Source organism: Mobula birostris, chromosome 3 (genome assembly GCF_030028105.1).
Source record: "Mobula birostris isolate sMobBir1 chromosome 3, sMobBir1.hap1, whole genome shotgun sequence".
In the NCBI taxonomy this organism is placed as follows: domain Eukaryota; kingdom Metazoa; phylum Chordata; class Chondrichthyes; order Myliobatiformes; family Myliobatidae; genus Mobula; species Mobula birostris.
Window position 1 is genome coordinate 229,461,633 of NC_092372.1, and position 18,189 is coordinate 229,479,821.

At 47.5% G+C, this 18,189-nt stretch overlaps 1 protein-coding gene across 3 annotated transcripts in view; it reads right to left on the bottom strand.

Moving 5' to 3' along the window:
• Positions 1–17,488, bottom strand: part of LOC140195635 (tonsoku-like protein) — a 158,328-nt gene extending 140,840 nt beyond the window's left edge. For all 3 annotated transcript variants that reach the window (XM_072254311.1, XM_072254310.1, XM_072254312.1), the window contains exon 1: positions 17,291–17,488. In XM_072254311.1, the coding sequence (XP_072110412.1) occupies positions 17,291–17,327 (37 nt within the window). In that variant the 5' untranslated portion in view covers positions 17,328–17,488. The remainder of the gene's footprint in view (positions 1–17,290) is intronic.
• Between the last annotated feature and the right edge of the window lie 701 nt (positions 17,489–18,189).

Sequence of the window (18,189 nt, forward strand, 5' to 3'; positions counted from 1 at the left end):
CTGAGAAGGGGAGGGAGGGGTTACAGAGATGGGGGGGTTAAAGAGACGGGGTGGGAGGGGTTACAGAGACGGGGAGGGAGGGGTGACTGAGAAGGGTTTAAAGGGGGGTGACAGATGGAGCGAGGGGGTGTGACGGAGATGAGGCGTGACTGCGAGGGGGCGAGGGGACGTGAACAGATGGGGGAGGGGACGTGACTGAGACAGGGGAGGGGGTGTGATAAGACGCGGAAGGGGTGTGACAAGACAGGGGAGGGGGTAGACTGAGATGGGGGGAGTGGGTGACTGACAGAGAAGGAGGGGGTTTCAGAAACAGGGAGGCGTGTCAGTAAGGGAGGGGGTTTCAGAGCCATGGAAGAATGTCAGGGGATACAGGGACAGGAAGGAGCGTAGGGGAGGGAGGATGTTGAGGACAAAAAAGAGTGTAGGAGAGGGAGGGGGAGTTACTGAGATGGGTGGGGTGTCGGGGAGTGAAGAGGTTACAGAGATAGAAACATAGATAAACTACAGTATAATACCTGTCCTTCGGCCCACAATGCTGTGCCGAACATGTACTGACTTTAGAAACTACTTCGCGTTATGCACAGCTCTCTATTTTTCTAAGCTCCATGTTCCTATCCAGGAGTCTCTTAAAAGACCCTATCGTATCCGCCTCCACCACCGTTGCCGGCAGCCCATTCCACGCACTCACCACTCTCTGAGTAAAAAAACTTACCTCTGACATCTCTTCTGTACCTACTCCCCAGCACCTTAAAACTGTGCCCTCTCATGCCAGCCATTTCAGCCCCGGGGAAAAAGCCTCTGACTATCCACACGATCAATACCTCTCATCATCTTATACTCCTCTACCAGGTCACCTCTCATCCTCCGTCGCTCCAAGGAGAAAAGGCCAAGTTCACTCAACCTATTCTCATAAGCCATGCTCCCAATTCAGTCAACATTCTTGTAAATCTCCTCTGCCCTCTTTCTATAGTTTCCACATCCTTCCTGTAGTGCGGTGACCAGAACTGAGCACAGTCCTCCAAGTGGGGTCTGACCAGCGTCCTATATAGCTGCAACATTACCTCTTGGCTCGGAAACTAAATCCGAAGACCAATGATGAAGGCCAATGCACCGTATGCCTTCTTAACCACAGAGTCAACCTGCGCAGCAGCTTTGAGTATCCTATGGACTCAGACCCCAAGATCCCTCTGATCCTCCACACTGCCAAGAGTCTTACCATTAATACTAAACACAAAATACTCTGCAGATGCTGAGGTCAAAGCAACACGCACAACACGCTGGAGGAACTCAGCAGGTCGGGCAGCATCCATGGAAACGAACAGTCAATGTTTCGGCCGAGACCCTTCACAGGACACGGGACTGACAAAGTCCTGACGAAGGGTCTGGGCCCAAAACGTTGGCTGTTCATTTCCACAGATGCTGCCCGACTTGAGTTCCTCCAGCGTGTTGTGCATGTTACCATTAATACTAAATTCTGCCATCATATTTGACCTACCAAAATGAACCACCTCACACTTATCTGGGTTGAACTCCATCTGCCACTTCTCAGCCCAGTTTTGCATCCTATCAATGTCCCACTGTAACCTCTGACAACCCTCCACACTATCCACAACACTGCCAACCTTTGTGTCATCAGCAAATTTACTAACCCATCCTTCCACTTCCTCATCCAGGTCATTTATAAAAATCACAAACAGTAGGGGTCCCAGAACAGATTCCAGAGGCACACCACTGGTCACTGACCTCCATGCAGAATATGACCCGTCTACAACCACTCTTTGCCTTCTGTGGGTAAGCCAGTTCTGGGTCCACAAAGTAATGTCCCCAGACCTCCTTACTTTCTCAATAAGCCTTGTATGGGGTACCTTATCAAATGCCTCGCTGAAATCTATATACACTACATCTACTGCTCTTCCTTCATCAACGAGTTTAGTCACATCTTCACAAAACTCAATCAGGCATTTAGGCACGACCTGCCTTTGACAAAGCCATGCTGATTATTCCTAATCATATTATGTATCTCCAAATGTTCATAAATCCTGCCTCTCAGGATCTTTTCCATCAACTTACCAACCACTGAACTAAAACTCACTGGTCTATAATTTCCTGGGCTATCTCTACTCCCTTTCTTGAATAAGGCAACCACATCTGCAACCTTCCCATCCTCCGGAACCTCTCCCATCCTCATTGATGATGCAAAGATCATTGTCAGAGACTGAGCAATCTTCTCCCTCACCTCCCCACAGTAGCCTGGGGTACATCTCGTCTGGTCCCAGAGACATATCCAATTTGATGCTTTCTAAAAGCTCCAGCACATCCTTTTTCTTAATGTCTATATGCTCAAGCCTTTCAGTCCGCTGTAAGTCATCCCTGCAATCACCAAGATCCTTTTCCGTAGTGAATACTGAAGCAAAGTAGTCATTAAGTATCTCTGCTATCTCCTCCAGTTCCATACACACTTTTCCACTGTCACACTTGATTGGTCCTATTCTCTCACGCCTTATCCTCTTGCTCTTCACATACTTGTAGAATGCCTTGGGGTTTTATTTAATCCTGCTCGCCAAGGCCTTCTCATGGCCCCTTCTGGCTCTCCTAATTTCATTCTTAAACTCCTTCCTGCTAGCCTTATAATCTTCTAGATCTCTATCATTACCTAGTTTTTTGAACCTTTTGTAAGCTTTTCTTTTCTTCTTGACTAGATCTTCAACAGCCTTTGTACACCACAGTTCCAATACCCTACCATCCTTTCCCTGTCTCATTGGAACATTCCTATGCAGAACGCCACGCAAATATCCCCTGAACATTTGCCACATTTCTTCCGTACTTTTCCCTGAGAACATCTGTTCCCAATTTATGCTTCCAAGTTCCTGTCTGATAGCCTCATATTTCCCCTTACTCCAATTAAATGCTTTCCCAATTTGTCTGTTCTTATCCCCCTCCAATGCTATGGTAAAGGTGATAGAATTGTGATCACTATCTCCAAAATGCTCCCGCACTGAGAGATCTGACACCTGACCAGGTTCATTTTCCAATACCAGATCAAATACAGCCTCTCCTCTTGTAGGCTTATCTACACATTGTGTCAGGAAACCTTCCTGAACACACCTAACAAACTCCAGTCCATCTAAACCCTTCGTCTGAGGAGATGCCAAAGTCATGATGTGAGTGTGATTTAAAAAGGAGGGCGAAGCGGGGACTCGGGACAGTGTGATCGAGGAAGGGTCGCAGCAGGAGGAGGAGCGAGGGGCTTGGGAGAGCGCTGAGTGCTGGGTAGCAGCTCAGGTGAGTGTGCTTTAAAAAGGAGCGTGGAGGATTAACCAGAGCGTTGATTAGAGGGAGTGAGTACCCAAGATAATTGGCAGGGACAAATAAAAGGAGGGGTAACTGAAGAGGAGCGGCCAGTGTGTGAGTGGCTCAGGGTAGGAGTGGAGCTTTGAGAAGTGGCTCGAGATGCTTCGGCGAGCAGAGGCTCAGGACGAGCCTGCTCCCAGTGAGCTAAGGCCGGGTAAGTTCTTTTAATTAATTTATTTAACTTAGGAGTAGGTAATGGAGGCAGCAGTTAGGGCAGTCGAGTGCTCCGTTTGCAGTATGTGGGAAGTCAGGGCGAGCACAATTGTCCCTGATGACTACACCTGCAAAAGGTGCATCCAGCTGCAGCTCCTGACAAACCGAGTTAGGGAACTGGAGCTGGAGATAGATGAACTTCGGATCATTCGGGAGGCAGAGGCAGAAATAGACAGGAGTTTCAGGGAGACAGTCACCCCTAAAAGTCAGGCGACAGGGAGCTGGGTGACTGTCAGGAGAGGGAAGGGGAATGGACAGAAAGAGCAGAGCATCCCTGTGGTCGTTCCCACCAATAATAAGTATACTGTTTTGGATACTGTTGGTGGGGACGACCTACCAGGGACAAGTTGCAGTGGTCGTGTCTCTGGCACCGAGACTGGACCCTCAGCTCAGAAGGGAAGGAGGGAAAAGAGGAGAGCAGTAGTGATAGGGGATTCGATAGTTAGGGGGACAGATAGGAGGTTCTGTGGGAGAGATCGAGAATCCCGGATGGTCTGTTCCACCCCCCCACCCCCCCGGTGTCAGGGTCCACGATATCTCGGATCGAATTCTCGGTATTCTCAGGAGGGAGGGTGAGCAGCCGGATGTCGTGGTCCATGTAGGGACCAATGACGTGGATAGGAAAGAGGAGGAGGTCCTGCAAAGAGAGTTTAGGGAGTCAGGTGCAAAGTTGAAGGACAGAACCTCCGGGATTGCAATCTCAGGATTGCTACCCATGCCACGTGCTAGTGAGGCTACAAATAGGAAGATAATGCAGCTAAATATGTGGCTAAGGAGTTGGTGCAGGAGGGAGGGCTTCGTGTTTCTGGACAATTGGGCTTTGTTCCAGGGAAGGTGGGACCTGTTCTGACAGGACGGGTTGTACCTGAATTGGAGGTGGACGAACATCCTCGCGGGTAGATTTGCTAGTGCTGCTCCGGGGGGGTTTAAACTAGATTTTCCGGGGGAGGGGAACCAGAGTGTTAGAGCAGATAGTGAGGTGGAGGAGGATAAAGGTCATGCAAGGACTGCATGTATAGATGGTAATCAAAGGTTTGTACGTGATAGAAAGTTCTCAGATTCATCTATTTCAATGCAAGGAGTATTGTAGGTAAGGCAGATGAGCTTACGGCACGTGAGATTACGACATTATTGCTATTAGTGAGACTTGGTTGCAGGAGGAGCAGGACAGGCAGCTTAATGTTCTGGGGTTCCGATGTTTCAGACATGATAGAGGGGGAGAGATGAAAGGGGGAGGAGTGGCATTACTAGTCAGGGAAAATATCACAGCTGTGCGTAGACAGGACAGCCCGGAGGGCTTGTCTACAGAGCCCATATGGGTGGAGCTGAGGAACGGGAAAGCGGTGACCGCACTAATAGGGTTGTATTATAGACCGCCCAATAGTCAGAGAGAATTGGAGGAGCAAATCTGTAGAGAGATAGCAGACCGATGTAAGAAACAGAAAGTTGTAATAGTAGGAGATTTTAACTTTCCACATATCGACTGGGACTCCCACACTGTGAAAGAGTTAGATGGCTTGGAGTTTGTCAAATGTGTTCAGGAAAGTTTTCTATATCAATATATAGAGGTACCTATGAGAGAAGATGCAATACTAGATCTCCTATTAGGGAACCAGACAGGTCAGGAGACAGAAGTATATATAGGCGAACATTTTGGGTCCAGTGACCATTATGTCATTAGTTTCAAGTTAATTATGGATAAGGATAGGTCTGGTCCTTGATTTAAGGTTCTAAACTGGAGAAGGGCCAATTTTGAGGAAATGAGAAAGGATCTAGGAAGAGTGGATTGGGATAAGTTGTTTTCTGGCAAGGATGTGCAGTATGTGGAAGGCATTCAAAGGCAAAATTTTGAGAGTGCAGAATTTGCATGTTCCTGCCAGGATTAAAGGCAAAGTTAACAGGCATAGGGAACCTTGGTTTTCAAGGGATATTGGCGATCTGGTTAAGAAAATGAGAGAGGTGTATAGCAGGTATAGGCAACAAGGAACAAATCAGGTACTTGAAGAGTATAGAAAATGTCAGAAAATACTGAAGGAGGAAATCAGGAAATCAAAAAGAAGACATGAGGTTGCTTTGGCAGATAATGTGAAGGTAAACATAGAACATAGAACAGAGAATAGTACAGCACAGTACAGGCCCTTCGGCCCACAATGTTGTGCCAACCCTCAAACCCTGCCTTCCATATAACCCCCCACCTTAAATTCCTCCATATACCTGTCTAGTAGTCTCTTAAACTTCACGAGTGTATCTGCCTACACCACTGACTCAGGCAGTGCATTCCACGCATCAACCACTCTCTGAGTAAAAAACCTTCCTCTAATATCCCCCTTGAACTTCCCACCCCTTACCTTAAAGCCATTTCCTCTTGTATTGAGCAGTGGTGCCCTGGGGAAGAGGCGCTGACTATCCGCTCTATCTATTCCTCTTATTATCTTGTACACCTCTATCATGTCTCCTCTCATCCTCCTTCTCTCCAAAGAGTAAAGCCCTAGCTCCCTTAATCTCTGATCATAATGCATACTCTCTAAACCAGGCAGCATCCTGGTAAATCTCCTCTGTACCCTTTCCAATGCTTCCACATCCTTCCTATAGTGAGGCAACCAGAACTGGACACAGTACTCCAAGTGTGGCCTAACCAGAGTTTTATAGAGCTGCATCATTACATCGCAACTCTTAAACTCTATCCCTCGACTTATGAAAGCTAACACCCCATAAGCTTTCCTAATTACCTGTGAGGCAACTTTCAGGGATCTGTGGACATGTACCCCAAGATCCTTCTGCTCCTCCACACTACCAAGTATCCTGCCATTTACTTTGTACTCTGCCTTGGAGTTTGTCCTTCCAAAGTGTACCACCTCACACTTCTCTGGGTTGAACTCCATCTACCACTTCTCAGCCCACTTCTGCATCCTATCAATGTCTCTCTGCAAGCTTTGACAATCCTCTACACTATCTAATCACCATCAACCTTTGTGTCATCTGCAAACTTACCAACCCACCCTTCTACCCCCACATTCAGGTCATTAATAAAACTCACGAAAAGTAGAGGTCCCAGAACAGATTCTTGTGGGACACCACTAGTCACAATCCTCCAATCTGAATGTACTCCCTCCACCACCACCCTCTGCCTACTGCAGGCAAGCCAATTCTGAATCCACCCGGCCGAACTTCCCTGGATCCCATGCCTTCTGACTTTCTGAATAAGCCTACCGTGTGGAACCTTGTCAAATACCTTACTAAAATCCATATAGATCACATCCACTGCACTACCCTCATCTATATGCCTGGTCACCTCCTCAAAGAACTCTATCAGGCTTGTTAGACACGATCTGCCCTTCACAAAGCCATGCTAACTTACCCTGATCAGACCATGATTCCCTAAATGCTCATAGATCCTATCTCTAAGAATCTTTTCCAACAGCTTTCCCACCACAGACGTAAGGCTCACTGGTCTATAATTACTCGGACTATCCCTACTACCTTTTTTGAACAAGGGGACAACATTCACCTCCCTCCAAGCCTCCGGTACCATTCCCGTGGACAACGAGGACATAAAGATCCTAGCCAGAGGCTCAGCAATCTCTTCCCTCGCCTCGTGGAGCAGCCTGGGGAATATTCCATCAGGCCCCGGGGACTTATCCGTCCTAATGTATTTTAACAACTCCAACACCTCCTCTCCCTTAATATCAACATGCTCCAGAACATCAACCTCACTCATATTGTCCTCACTGTCATCAAGTTCCCTCTCATTGGTGAATACTGAAGAGAAGTATTCATTGAGGACCTCACTCACTTCCACAGCCTCCAGGCATATCTTCCCACCTTTATCTCTAATCGGTCCTACCTTCACTCCTGTCATCCTCTTTTTTCTTCAGATAATTGAAGAATGCCTTGGGGTTTTCCTTTACCCTAATTGCCAAGGCCTTCTCATGCCCCCTTCTTGCTCTTCTCAGCCCCTTCTTAAGCTCCTTTCTTGCTTCCCTATATTCCTCAATAGACCCATCTGATCCTTGCTTCCTAAACCTCATGTATGCTGCCTTCTTCCACCTGACTAGATTTTCCACCTCACTTGTCACCTATGGTTCCCTCACCCTACCATTCTTTATCTTCCTTACTGGGACAAATTTATCCCTAACATCCTACAGAGATCTCCAAACATCGACCACATGTCCATAGTACATTTCCCTGCAAAAACATCATCCCAATTCACACCCGTAAGTTCTAGCCTTATAGCCTCATAATTTGCCCTTCCCCAATTAAAAATTTTCCTGTCCTCTCCGATTCTATCCTTTTCCATGATAATGCTAAAGGCCAGGGAGCGGTGGTCACTGTCCCCCAGATGCTCACCCACTGAGAGATCTATGACCTGACCCGGTTCATTACCTAGTACTAGATCTAGTATGGCATTCCCCCTAGTTGGCCTGTCCACATACTGTGACAGGAATCCATCCTGGACACACTTAACAAACTCTGCCCCATCTAAGCCCTTGGAACTAATCAGGTGCCAATCAATATTAGGGAAGTTAAAGTCACCCATGATAACAACCCTGTTATTTTTGCACCTTTCCAAAATCTGTCCCCCAATCTGCTCCTCTGTATCTCTGCTGCTACCAGGGGGCCTATAGAATACCCCCAGTAGAGTAACTGCTCCCTTCCTGTTCCTGACTTCCACCCATACTGACTCAAAAGAGGATCCTGCTACATTACCCACCCTTTCTGTAGCTGTAATGCCACCCCTCCTCCCCTTTTTCTGCCCTCTCTATCCCTTTTAAAGCACTGAAATCCAGGAATATTGAGAATCCATTCCTGCCCTGGTGCCAGCCAAGTCTCTGTAATGGCCACTACATTATAATTCCAAAGGGGGGTGTATGGGGTGTCAGGGAGGGGTAGCACCTCTGGTGGGGGAACATGTCGCGTCCTTTTCAGGGCGGTTAGTCCACCTTTGGTCCCCACCTGGCACTCAGCTCTCACCTGTGGCTCCCCATAGCTGTTTGCATGCCACAGCGGCCACACCCCGGGCAACGGCTTTGACAAGCCGGCTAAACCAGGTGAGGGTAGCCGACGGGTCTCAAACCCTCGGTGAGATAGGGAGTTTTCTATCCCAGCAAGTGAAGACAGACTCTGGCGGATTGAGCGGACGAGACCAATGGAAGGTCCAACGGTCAAGAAGGCGGTTTCTGCAAGCATCGTGGAACGTGTAGAGCAGGACAAGACACAGAAGTCGTCCTGGTCGTCTACTGCGCCTAGTCCCATCTCCAGCCGTCTCGACTCTGTCTTTGCCACTGGATCCAGATGGGAATTGGGAAGAGAGTGAGGCTGACGTTGTGCAACTCTCCCTCACTTAAATCCAAGTCACACGCTAGTCTCGAGACCATCATTATGGTGTCGAGGTCCTCATCGACGTACGATGGACGAACAACAACAACAACAACAATAATTCCAAAGGGTTTCTACAAGTATATGAGAGTAAAACGATAGTAAGGGACAAAATTGGTCCCCTAGAAGATCAGGGTGGTCGTCTATGTGTGGAGACTCACGAAATGGGGGAGATCTTAAACAGTTTTTTTGCATCAGTATTTACTCAGGAAACTGGCATAGCGTATAGGGAAGGAAGGGAAACAAGCAGCAGTGTCATAGACCATATAGAGATTAAAGAGGAGGAGGTAGAAACCATAGAAACCACAGAAAAACTACAGCACAGAAACAGGCCTTTTGGCCCTCCTTGGCTGTGCGGAACCATTTTCTGCCTAGTCCCACTGACCTGCACACGGACCATATCCCTCCATACACCTCCCATCCATGTATCTGTCCAATTTATTCTTAAAAGTTAAAAAAGAACCCGCATTTACCACCTCGTCTGGCAGCTCACTCCATACTCCCACCACTCTCTGTGTGAAAAAGCCCCCCCTAATGTTCCCTTTAAACTTTTCCCCCCTCACCCTTAACCCATGTCCTCTGGTTTTTTTCTCCCCTTGCCTCAGTGGAAAAAGCCTGCTTGCATTCACTCTATCTATACCCATCATAATTTTATATACCTCTATCAAATCTCCCCTCATTCTTCTACGCTCTAGGGAATAAAGTCCTAACCTATTCAACCTTTCTCTGTAACTGAGTTTCTCAAGTCCCGGCAACATCCTTGTAAACCTTCTCTGCACTCTTTCAACCTTATTTATATCCTTCCTGTAATTTGGTGACCAAAACTGAACACAATACTCCAGATTCGGCTTCACCAATGCCTGATACAACCTCATCATAACATTCCAGCTCTTATACTCAATACTTCGATTTATAAAGGCCAATGTACCAAAAGCTCTCTTTACGACCCTATCTACCTGTGACGCCACTTTTAGGGAATTTTGTATCTGTATTCCCAGATCCCTCTGTTCCACTGCACTCTTCAGTGCCTTACCATTAACCCTGTATGTTCTACCTTGGTTTGTCCTTCCAACGTGCAATACCTCACACTTGTCTGTATTAAACTCCATCTGCCATTTTTCAGCCCATTTTTCCAGATGGTCCAAGTCCCTCTGCAGGCTCTGAAAACCTTCCTCACTGTCTACTACACCTCCAATCTTTGTATCATCAGCAAATTTGCTGATCTAATTTACCACATTATCATCCAGATCATTGATATAGATGACAAGTAACAATGGACCCAGCAGTGATCCCTGTGGCACACTACTAGTCATAGGCCTCCACTCAGAGAAGCAATTCTCTACCACCACTCTCTGGCTTCTTCCATCGAGCCAATGTCTAATCCAATTTACCACCTCTCCATGTATACCTAGCGACTGAATTTTCCTAACTAACCTCCCATGCGGGACCTTGTCAAAGGCCTTACTGAAGTCCATGTAGACAATATCCACTGCCTTCCGTTCATCCACTTTCCCGGTAACCTCCTTGAAAAACTCCAACAGATTGGTCAAACATGACCTACCACGCACAAAGCCATGTTGACTCTCCCTAATGAGTCCCTGTCTATCCAAATGCTTGTAGATTCTGTCTCTTAGTACTCCCTCCAATAACTTACCTACTACGAATGTTAAATTTACCAGCCTATAATTTCCCGGATTACTTTTCGATCCTTTTTTAAACAACGGAACAACACGAGCCACTCTCCAATCCTCCGGCACCTCACCTGTAGACAGCGACATTTTAAATATTTCTGCCAGGGCCACTGCAATTTCAACACTAGTCTCCTTCAAGGTCCAAGGGAACACCCTGTCAGGTCCCGGGGATTTATCCACTTTAATTTTCCTCAAGACAGCAAGCACCTCCTCCTTTTCAATCTGTACAGTTTCCATGATCTCACTACTTGTTTCCTTAATTCCATAGACTTCATGCCAGTTTCCTTAGTAAATACAGACGCAAAAAACCTATTTAAGATCTCCCCCATTTCCTTTGGTTCCGCACTTAGCTGACCACTCTGATCTTCAAGAGGACCAATTTTATCCCTTACAATCCTTTTGCTCTTAATATACTTGTAAAAGCTCTTTGGATTATCCTTCACTTTGACTGCCAAGGCAACCTCATGTCTTCTTTTAACCCTCCTGATTTCTTTCTTAAGTATTTTCTTGCACTTCTTATACTCCTCAAGCACCTTATTTACTTCCTGTTTCCTATACATGTCATACAACTCCCTCTTCTTCTTTATCAGACTTGCAATATCCCTTGAGAACCAAGGTTCCTTATTCCTCAAACAACAGGAATTCTGCAGATGCTGGAAATTCAAGCAACACACATTTACCAGCAACTTTTATGTGTGTTCCTTATTCCTATTCACTTTGCCTTTAATCTTGACAGGAACATACAAACTCTGCACTCTCAAAATTTCTCCTTTGAAGGCTTCCCACCTACCGATCACATCCTTGCCAGAGAACAACCTGTCCAAATCCACGCTTTTTAGATCCTTTCTCATTTCTTCAAATTTGGCCTTCTTCCAGTTAAGAACTTCAACCCTAGGACCAGATCTATCCTTGTCCATGATCAAGTTGAAACTAATGGTGTTATGATCTCTGGAACCAAAGTGCTCCCCTACACAGACTTCTGTCACTTGTCCTAACTCGTTTCCTAACAGGAAATCCAATATTGCATCCCCTCTAGTTGGTCCCTCTATATATTGATTTAGAAAACTTTCCTGAACACATTTTACAAACTCTAAACCATCTAGACCCCTAACAGTATGGGAGTCCCAATCAATATATGGAAAATTAAAATCCCCTACCACCACAACTTTATGTTTCCTGCAGTTGCCTGCTATCTCTCTGTAGATTTGCTCTTCCAATTCTCGTTGACTATTGGGTGGTCTGTAATACAATCCCACTAATGTGGCCATACCTTTCCTGTTTTTCAGCTCCACCCATAAGGACTCAGTAGACAAGCCCTCTAATCTGTCCTGCCCGAGCACTGCTGTAATATTTTCCCTAACAAGCAATGCTACTCCCCCACCTTTCATTCCTCTGCCTCGATCTCATCTGAAACATCGGAACCCTGGAATATTAAGCTGCCAGTCCTGCCCCTCCTGTAGCCAAGTTTCACTAATTGCTATAACGTCATAATTCCACGTTGTCAATCCACGCCCTCAACTCATCCGCCTTCCCCGCAATACTCCTGGCATTGAAATATATACACCTCAGAAGATTTTTACCACCACTCACAACCCTTCTATTAGCGGATTTGCTTGAACTTTTAACATCATTTATTTTCACCCCAGCCACACTGTCAGCTCTGGCACTCTGGTTCCTATCTCCCTGCAAATCTAGTTTAAAGCCTCCCCAACAGCACTAACAAACCTCCCTGAAAGGATATTGGTCCCCCTGTAGTTCAAGTGTAACCCGTCTCTCTTGTACAGGTCACACCTGCCCCAGAAGAGATCCCAATGATCCTGAAATCTGAAACCCTGCCCCCTACACCAGTTCTTCAGCCACTTGTTCATCCTCCAGAGCATCCTATTCTTACCCTCACTGGCACCTAGCACAGGTAGCAATCCTGAGATTACCACCCTTGAGGTCCTGCTTTTCAATTTCCTACCAAGCTTTCTATACTTGCTGTCCAGGACCTCTTCACTCTTCCTTGCTATGTCATTGGTACCGATGTGCACCACGACATCTGGCTGATCACCCTCCCACTTCAGAATGTCAGGCAAGCGATCAGAGACATCCTTGACCCTGGCACCCGGGAGGCAACAAACCATCCTGGATTCTCTGTCACGACCACAGAACCTCCTCTCTGCAGCTCTAACTATCGAGTCCCCTATCAATACCGCTCTCCTCTTTTTCCCCCCTCCCCTCTGCAGTGCAGAGCCAGACCCAGTGCCAGAGATCCGGCTACTGCAGCTTGTCCCAGGTAAGTCATCCCCCCCAACAGTATCCAATGCGGTATACTTGTTGTTGAGGGGAATGGCCACAGGGGAACCCTGCTCTGCCTGCCCTTTCCTCTTCCCTCGCCTGACAGTGACCCAATTTCCTGTCCTCTGCTCCTTTGGCGTAACTACCTCCCTGTAGCTACTATCTATAATCTCCTCATTCTCCCGAATGATCCGCAGATCATCCAGCTCCTGCTCCAGTTCCCTAACGCGGTTTGTCAGGAGCTGCAGCTGGATGCACTTCTTGCAGGTGTCGTTGTCAGGGACACCGGAGGGCTCCCTGACTTCCCACATCCTGCAAGAGGAGCATTCCAACATCCTGCCTGGTGCTTGCTGCCTTACAGCGAATAAAGGTAGATAAATCCCCCGGGCCTGACGTGATGTTTCTTCTGACCTTGAGAGAGACTAGTGTAGAAATTGCAGAGGCCCTGGCAGAAATATTTAAAATGTCCTTAGCCACGGGTATGGTGCCGGAGGATTGGAGGGTAGCTCATGTTGTTCAGTTGTTTAAAAAAGGCTCCAAAAGTAAACCAGGTAAATACAAGCCGGTGAGCCTGACATCTACTACTACTGCTACTACTACGTCGACTCAGGCCGAGGGAGTCAGCGTCGGGCCTGACATCAGTACTAGGTAAATTATTGGAAGGTGTTCTGAGAGATCGGATATACAAGTATTTGGACAGCCAAAGGCTGTTTAAGGATAGTCAGCATGGCTTTGTGCGTGGTAGATCGTGTTTAACGAATCTTGTAGAATTTTTTGAGGAGGTTATCAAGAAAGTAGACGAAGGAAAGGCTGTGGATGTTGTCGACGGCCTCTGACAAGGTCCCACATGGGAGGTTAGTTCAGAAGGTACAGACACTAGGCATCCATGGAGAGGTTGTAAACTGGATTTGAAATTGGCTGTGTGGGAGAAGACAGAGAGTGGTAGTGGATGATTGCTTCTCAGACTGGAGGCTTGTGACTAGTGGTGTGCCTCAAGAATCTGTGCTGGGACCATTGTTGTTTGTTGTCTATATCAATGATCTAGATGATAATGTGGTAAATTGGATCAGCAAGTTTGCTGATGACACTAAGATTGGAAGGGTTGTGGACAGCGAGGAAGGCTTTCAAAGCTTGCAGAGGGATCTGGACCAACTGGAAAAAAGGGCCAGAAAATGGCAGATGGAATTTAATGCAGACAAGTGTGAGGTGTTGCATTTTGGAAGGACAAATCAAGGTAGGACATACATAGTAAATGGTAGGGCACTGAGGAGTGTGGAGGAACAAAGAGATCTGGGGGTTCAGATACATATTTCCCTGAAAGTGGCGTCACAGGTAGACAGGGTTGTAAAGAAGGCTTTTGGCATTCTGGCATTCATAAATCAAAGTATTAAGTATAGGAGTTGGGATGTTATGGTGAGGTTGTAGAAGACATTGGTGAGGCCAAACTTGGAGTACTGTGTACAGTTCTGGTCACTTAACTATAGGAAGGATATCAGTAAGATTGAAAGTGTGCAGAGAAGATTTACTAGGATGTTGCCGGGTCTTCAGGAGTTGAGTTACAGGGAAAGATTGAACAGGCTAGGACTTTATTCCTTGGAGCGTAGAAGAATGAGGGGAGATTTGATAGGGGTTTACAAAATTATGAGGGGTATAGACAGAGTAAGTATGAATAGGCTCTTTCCACTTAGATTAGGAGAGATAAATACGAGAGGACATGGCTTTAGGGTGAAAGGGGAAAGGTTTAGGGGGAACTTCACTCAGAGTGGTGGGAGTGTGGAACGAGCTGCCATCTGACGTGGTAAATGTGGGCGCACTCTTAAGTTTTAAGAATAAATTGGATAGGTACATGGATGGGAGAGGTCTGGAGGGTTATGGACTGGATGCAATGGGACTAGCAGAATAATGTTTCCGCACAGACTAGAAGGGCCAAATGGCCCGTTTTCTGTGCTGTAGTATTCTATGGTTCTATAGTTCTAATATTTGGGAAATTAAAATCTCCACCATGACAACCCCGTTATTATTATACCTTTCCAGAATCTGTCTCCCTATCTGCTCCTCGATGTCCCGGATTGGAAGCAGCATCTCCAACACCATCACACTGAGCATGGGGGCCCCCCAGGGCTGTGTGCTCAGTCCACTGCTGTTCACTCTGCTGACCCACGACTGTGCTGCAACACACAGCTCAAACCACATCATCAAGTTCACCAATGACACGACCGTGGTGGGTCTCATCAGCAAGAACGATGAGTCAGCGTACAGAGAGGAGGTGCAGCGGCTAACGGTCTGCTGCAGAGCCAACAACCTGTCTCTGAATGTGAACAAAAGAGATGGTTGTTGACTTCAGGAGGACGCGGAGTGACCACTCTCCACTGAACATTGACGGTTCCTCCGTAGAGATCGTTAAGACCACCAAGTTTCTTGGTGTTCACCTGGAGAATCTCACCTGGTCCCTCAACACCAACTCCATAGCAAAGAAAGCCCAGCAGCATCTCTATTTTCTGTGGAGTCTGAGAAAAGTCCATCTTCCACCCCCCCATCCTCACCACATTCTACAGAGGTTGTATTGAGACCATCCTGAGCAGCTGCATCACTGCCTGGTTCGGAAATTGCACCATCTCGGATCGCAAGACCCTGCAGCCGATAGTGAGGTCAGCTGAGAAGATCATCGGGGTCTCTCTTCCCGTCATTACAGACATTTACACCACACGCTGCATCCGTGAAGCAAACGGCATTATGAAGGAACCCACACACCCCTCATATAAACTCTTCTCCCTCCTGCCATCTGACAAAAGGCACCAGCATTGGCGCTCTCACGACCAGACTACGTAACAGTTTCTTCCCCCAAGTCATCAGACTCCTCAATACCCAGTAATGCCTGCACTGTTTTGTGCACTTTATGCAGTCCTGGGTAGGTCTGTAGTCTAGTGTAGTTTTGTGTTGTTTTACGTAGTTCAGTGTAGTTTTTGTATTGTTCATGTAGCACCATGGCCCTGAAAAACATTGTCTCGTCTTTACTGTGTACTGTACCAGCAGTTACGGTCGAAATGACAATAGAAAGTGACTTGACTAGACTACTATTGGGTGGTCTATAAAAAAAACACCCAGTAGAGTTATTGACCCCCTTCCTGTTTCTAACTTCCACCCACAGAGATTTAGTAGACAATCCCTCCATGACTTCCTCCTTTTCTGCAGCAGTGACACTATCTCTGATCAACAGTGCCACGCCCCCACCTCTTTTGCCTCCCTCCCTGTCCTTTCTGAAGCATCTAAAGCCTGGTACTACAAGTAACCATCCCCGTCCCTGAACCATCCAAGTCTCTGTAATGGCCACAACATCATAGCTCCAAGTGCTGATCCACGCTCTAAGCTCATCCACTTTGTTCATGATACTCCTTACATTAAAATAGACACATCTCAAACTATCGGTCTGAGCATATGCCTTCTCTATCACCTGCCTATCCTCCCTCTCACACTGTCTACAAGCTTTCTCTATATGTGAGCCAACTGCCCCTTCCTCCATCTCGTCAGTTCAATTCCCACCCCCCAGCAATCCTAGTTTAAACACTCCCCAATAGCCTTCGCAAACCTCCCCGCCAGGATATTGGTCCCCCTTGGATTCAAGTGCAACCTGTCCTTTTTCTACAGGTCACACCTGCCCCAGAAGAGGACCCAATGATCCAGAAATCTGAATCCCTGTCCCCTGCTCCAATCCTTAACCACGCATTTATCCTCCACCTCACTCTATTCCTCTACTCACTAGGACGGGTGGAGCAGAGGGAGGGGCTTTTCGAGACAGGTAGGGGTGTCAGGGAGGGGGGCTGTTACAGAGATGGGGGTTGAAGCAGATGGACGGGGTAACAGAGACAGGGAGGAGCACAGGGGAGGGAGGGGTGTAGGACGGGGTTACATTGACAGGGAGGAGCAGAGGGGAGGGAGAGGGTTAGGGGAGGGAGGGATGTAGGCCGGGTTACAGAACAGGGAGGAGCATAGGGGCGGGGAGGGAAGGGTCTCAGAGATGGTGAAGGTGGAGAGGTGCGAGGGGGGTTACAGATTCGGCGGGGGTCTCAGGGAGGTAAGGGTTTACAGACACGGGGATGGATTTACCCACATAGAGGGGGTGTCAGGGGGGAGTACGGGCATGGGGCAGGGTGTGCCTGGAAGCCGACCGGGAGTTCAGTTCTTGGGGAAACGAAAGTGAAAGCTTGAAAACCTGACGCTTCCCGCCGAACGACCGGTGCCCAGTGCCGGGACAGGGCGCAAACCTCTGGACCCTGGCCCATAAACGACCACCCTGCCCTCTGGTGCGCGGGTCGCAAAGCCTATCGCCCTCCCGTGCGCGGGCGGCGAACCTTGCCGCTCCTCCTCGCACTCACACTCACCCTGTATCTCCCCGACGGTCCCGGGATCCTCGGCCATACCCTCTGTGTCCGCCAGCCCAAAGTTGTGGGGAATCCGGGGAGGAAGAATGCAGGGGTGTGAGGACGAGGAGTGTTCTCCCGGGCCGGGGTAGGGAGGGCGGAGGAAGAGGTATTGGGGAAGGCGGGGTCAGAGGGATGGCTGATCCGGCTCTCTGATGAAGAACTGGAGGTTCCGGAGGAGGATTTACCCGGGATGGGAGGTGTTGTCTCTGGGACTGCCCTTACTGGAGTTTAGAAGAATGTGGAAGTTTCTCACTGTAACTTTGAACGGCCGACATAGAGTGAATATAAGGAGGGTGTTTCGCTGAACGGGGAGTTTCGAACCAGAGGGTGTAGCCTCAGAATAGAGAGACGTTAATTCAGAACAAGTTCTCGATTTGAACATTTTGGAGAAGTTTGAATAGGTACACGGATGGGAGGGGTATGGTCTGGGTGCACGTCGATGGGAGTCGGCAGTTTAAATGGTTCAGCAATGACTAGATGGGCCGAAGAGCCTTTCCCCGTACTATACTTTTCTATGACTTTAACAGAGATGAGGATGATTTTTTTTTGAGCCAGAGATGATGAATCTGTGGAATTCATTGACATAGACGACTGTGGAGGCAAAGTAATTGGGTATACTTAAAGCAGAGGTTGATAGGTTTTAGATTATGAGAACACTCAGTCCTCTTTTATTGTCATTTAGAAATGCGTACATGCATTAAGAAATGATACAATGTTTCTCCGGAGTGATATCACAGAAAACAGGACAAACCAAAGACTAACACTGACAAAACCACATAAATATAACATATAGTTACAGCAGTGCAAAACAATACCGTAATTTGATAAAGAACAAACCATGGGCACGATAAATAAAG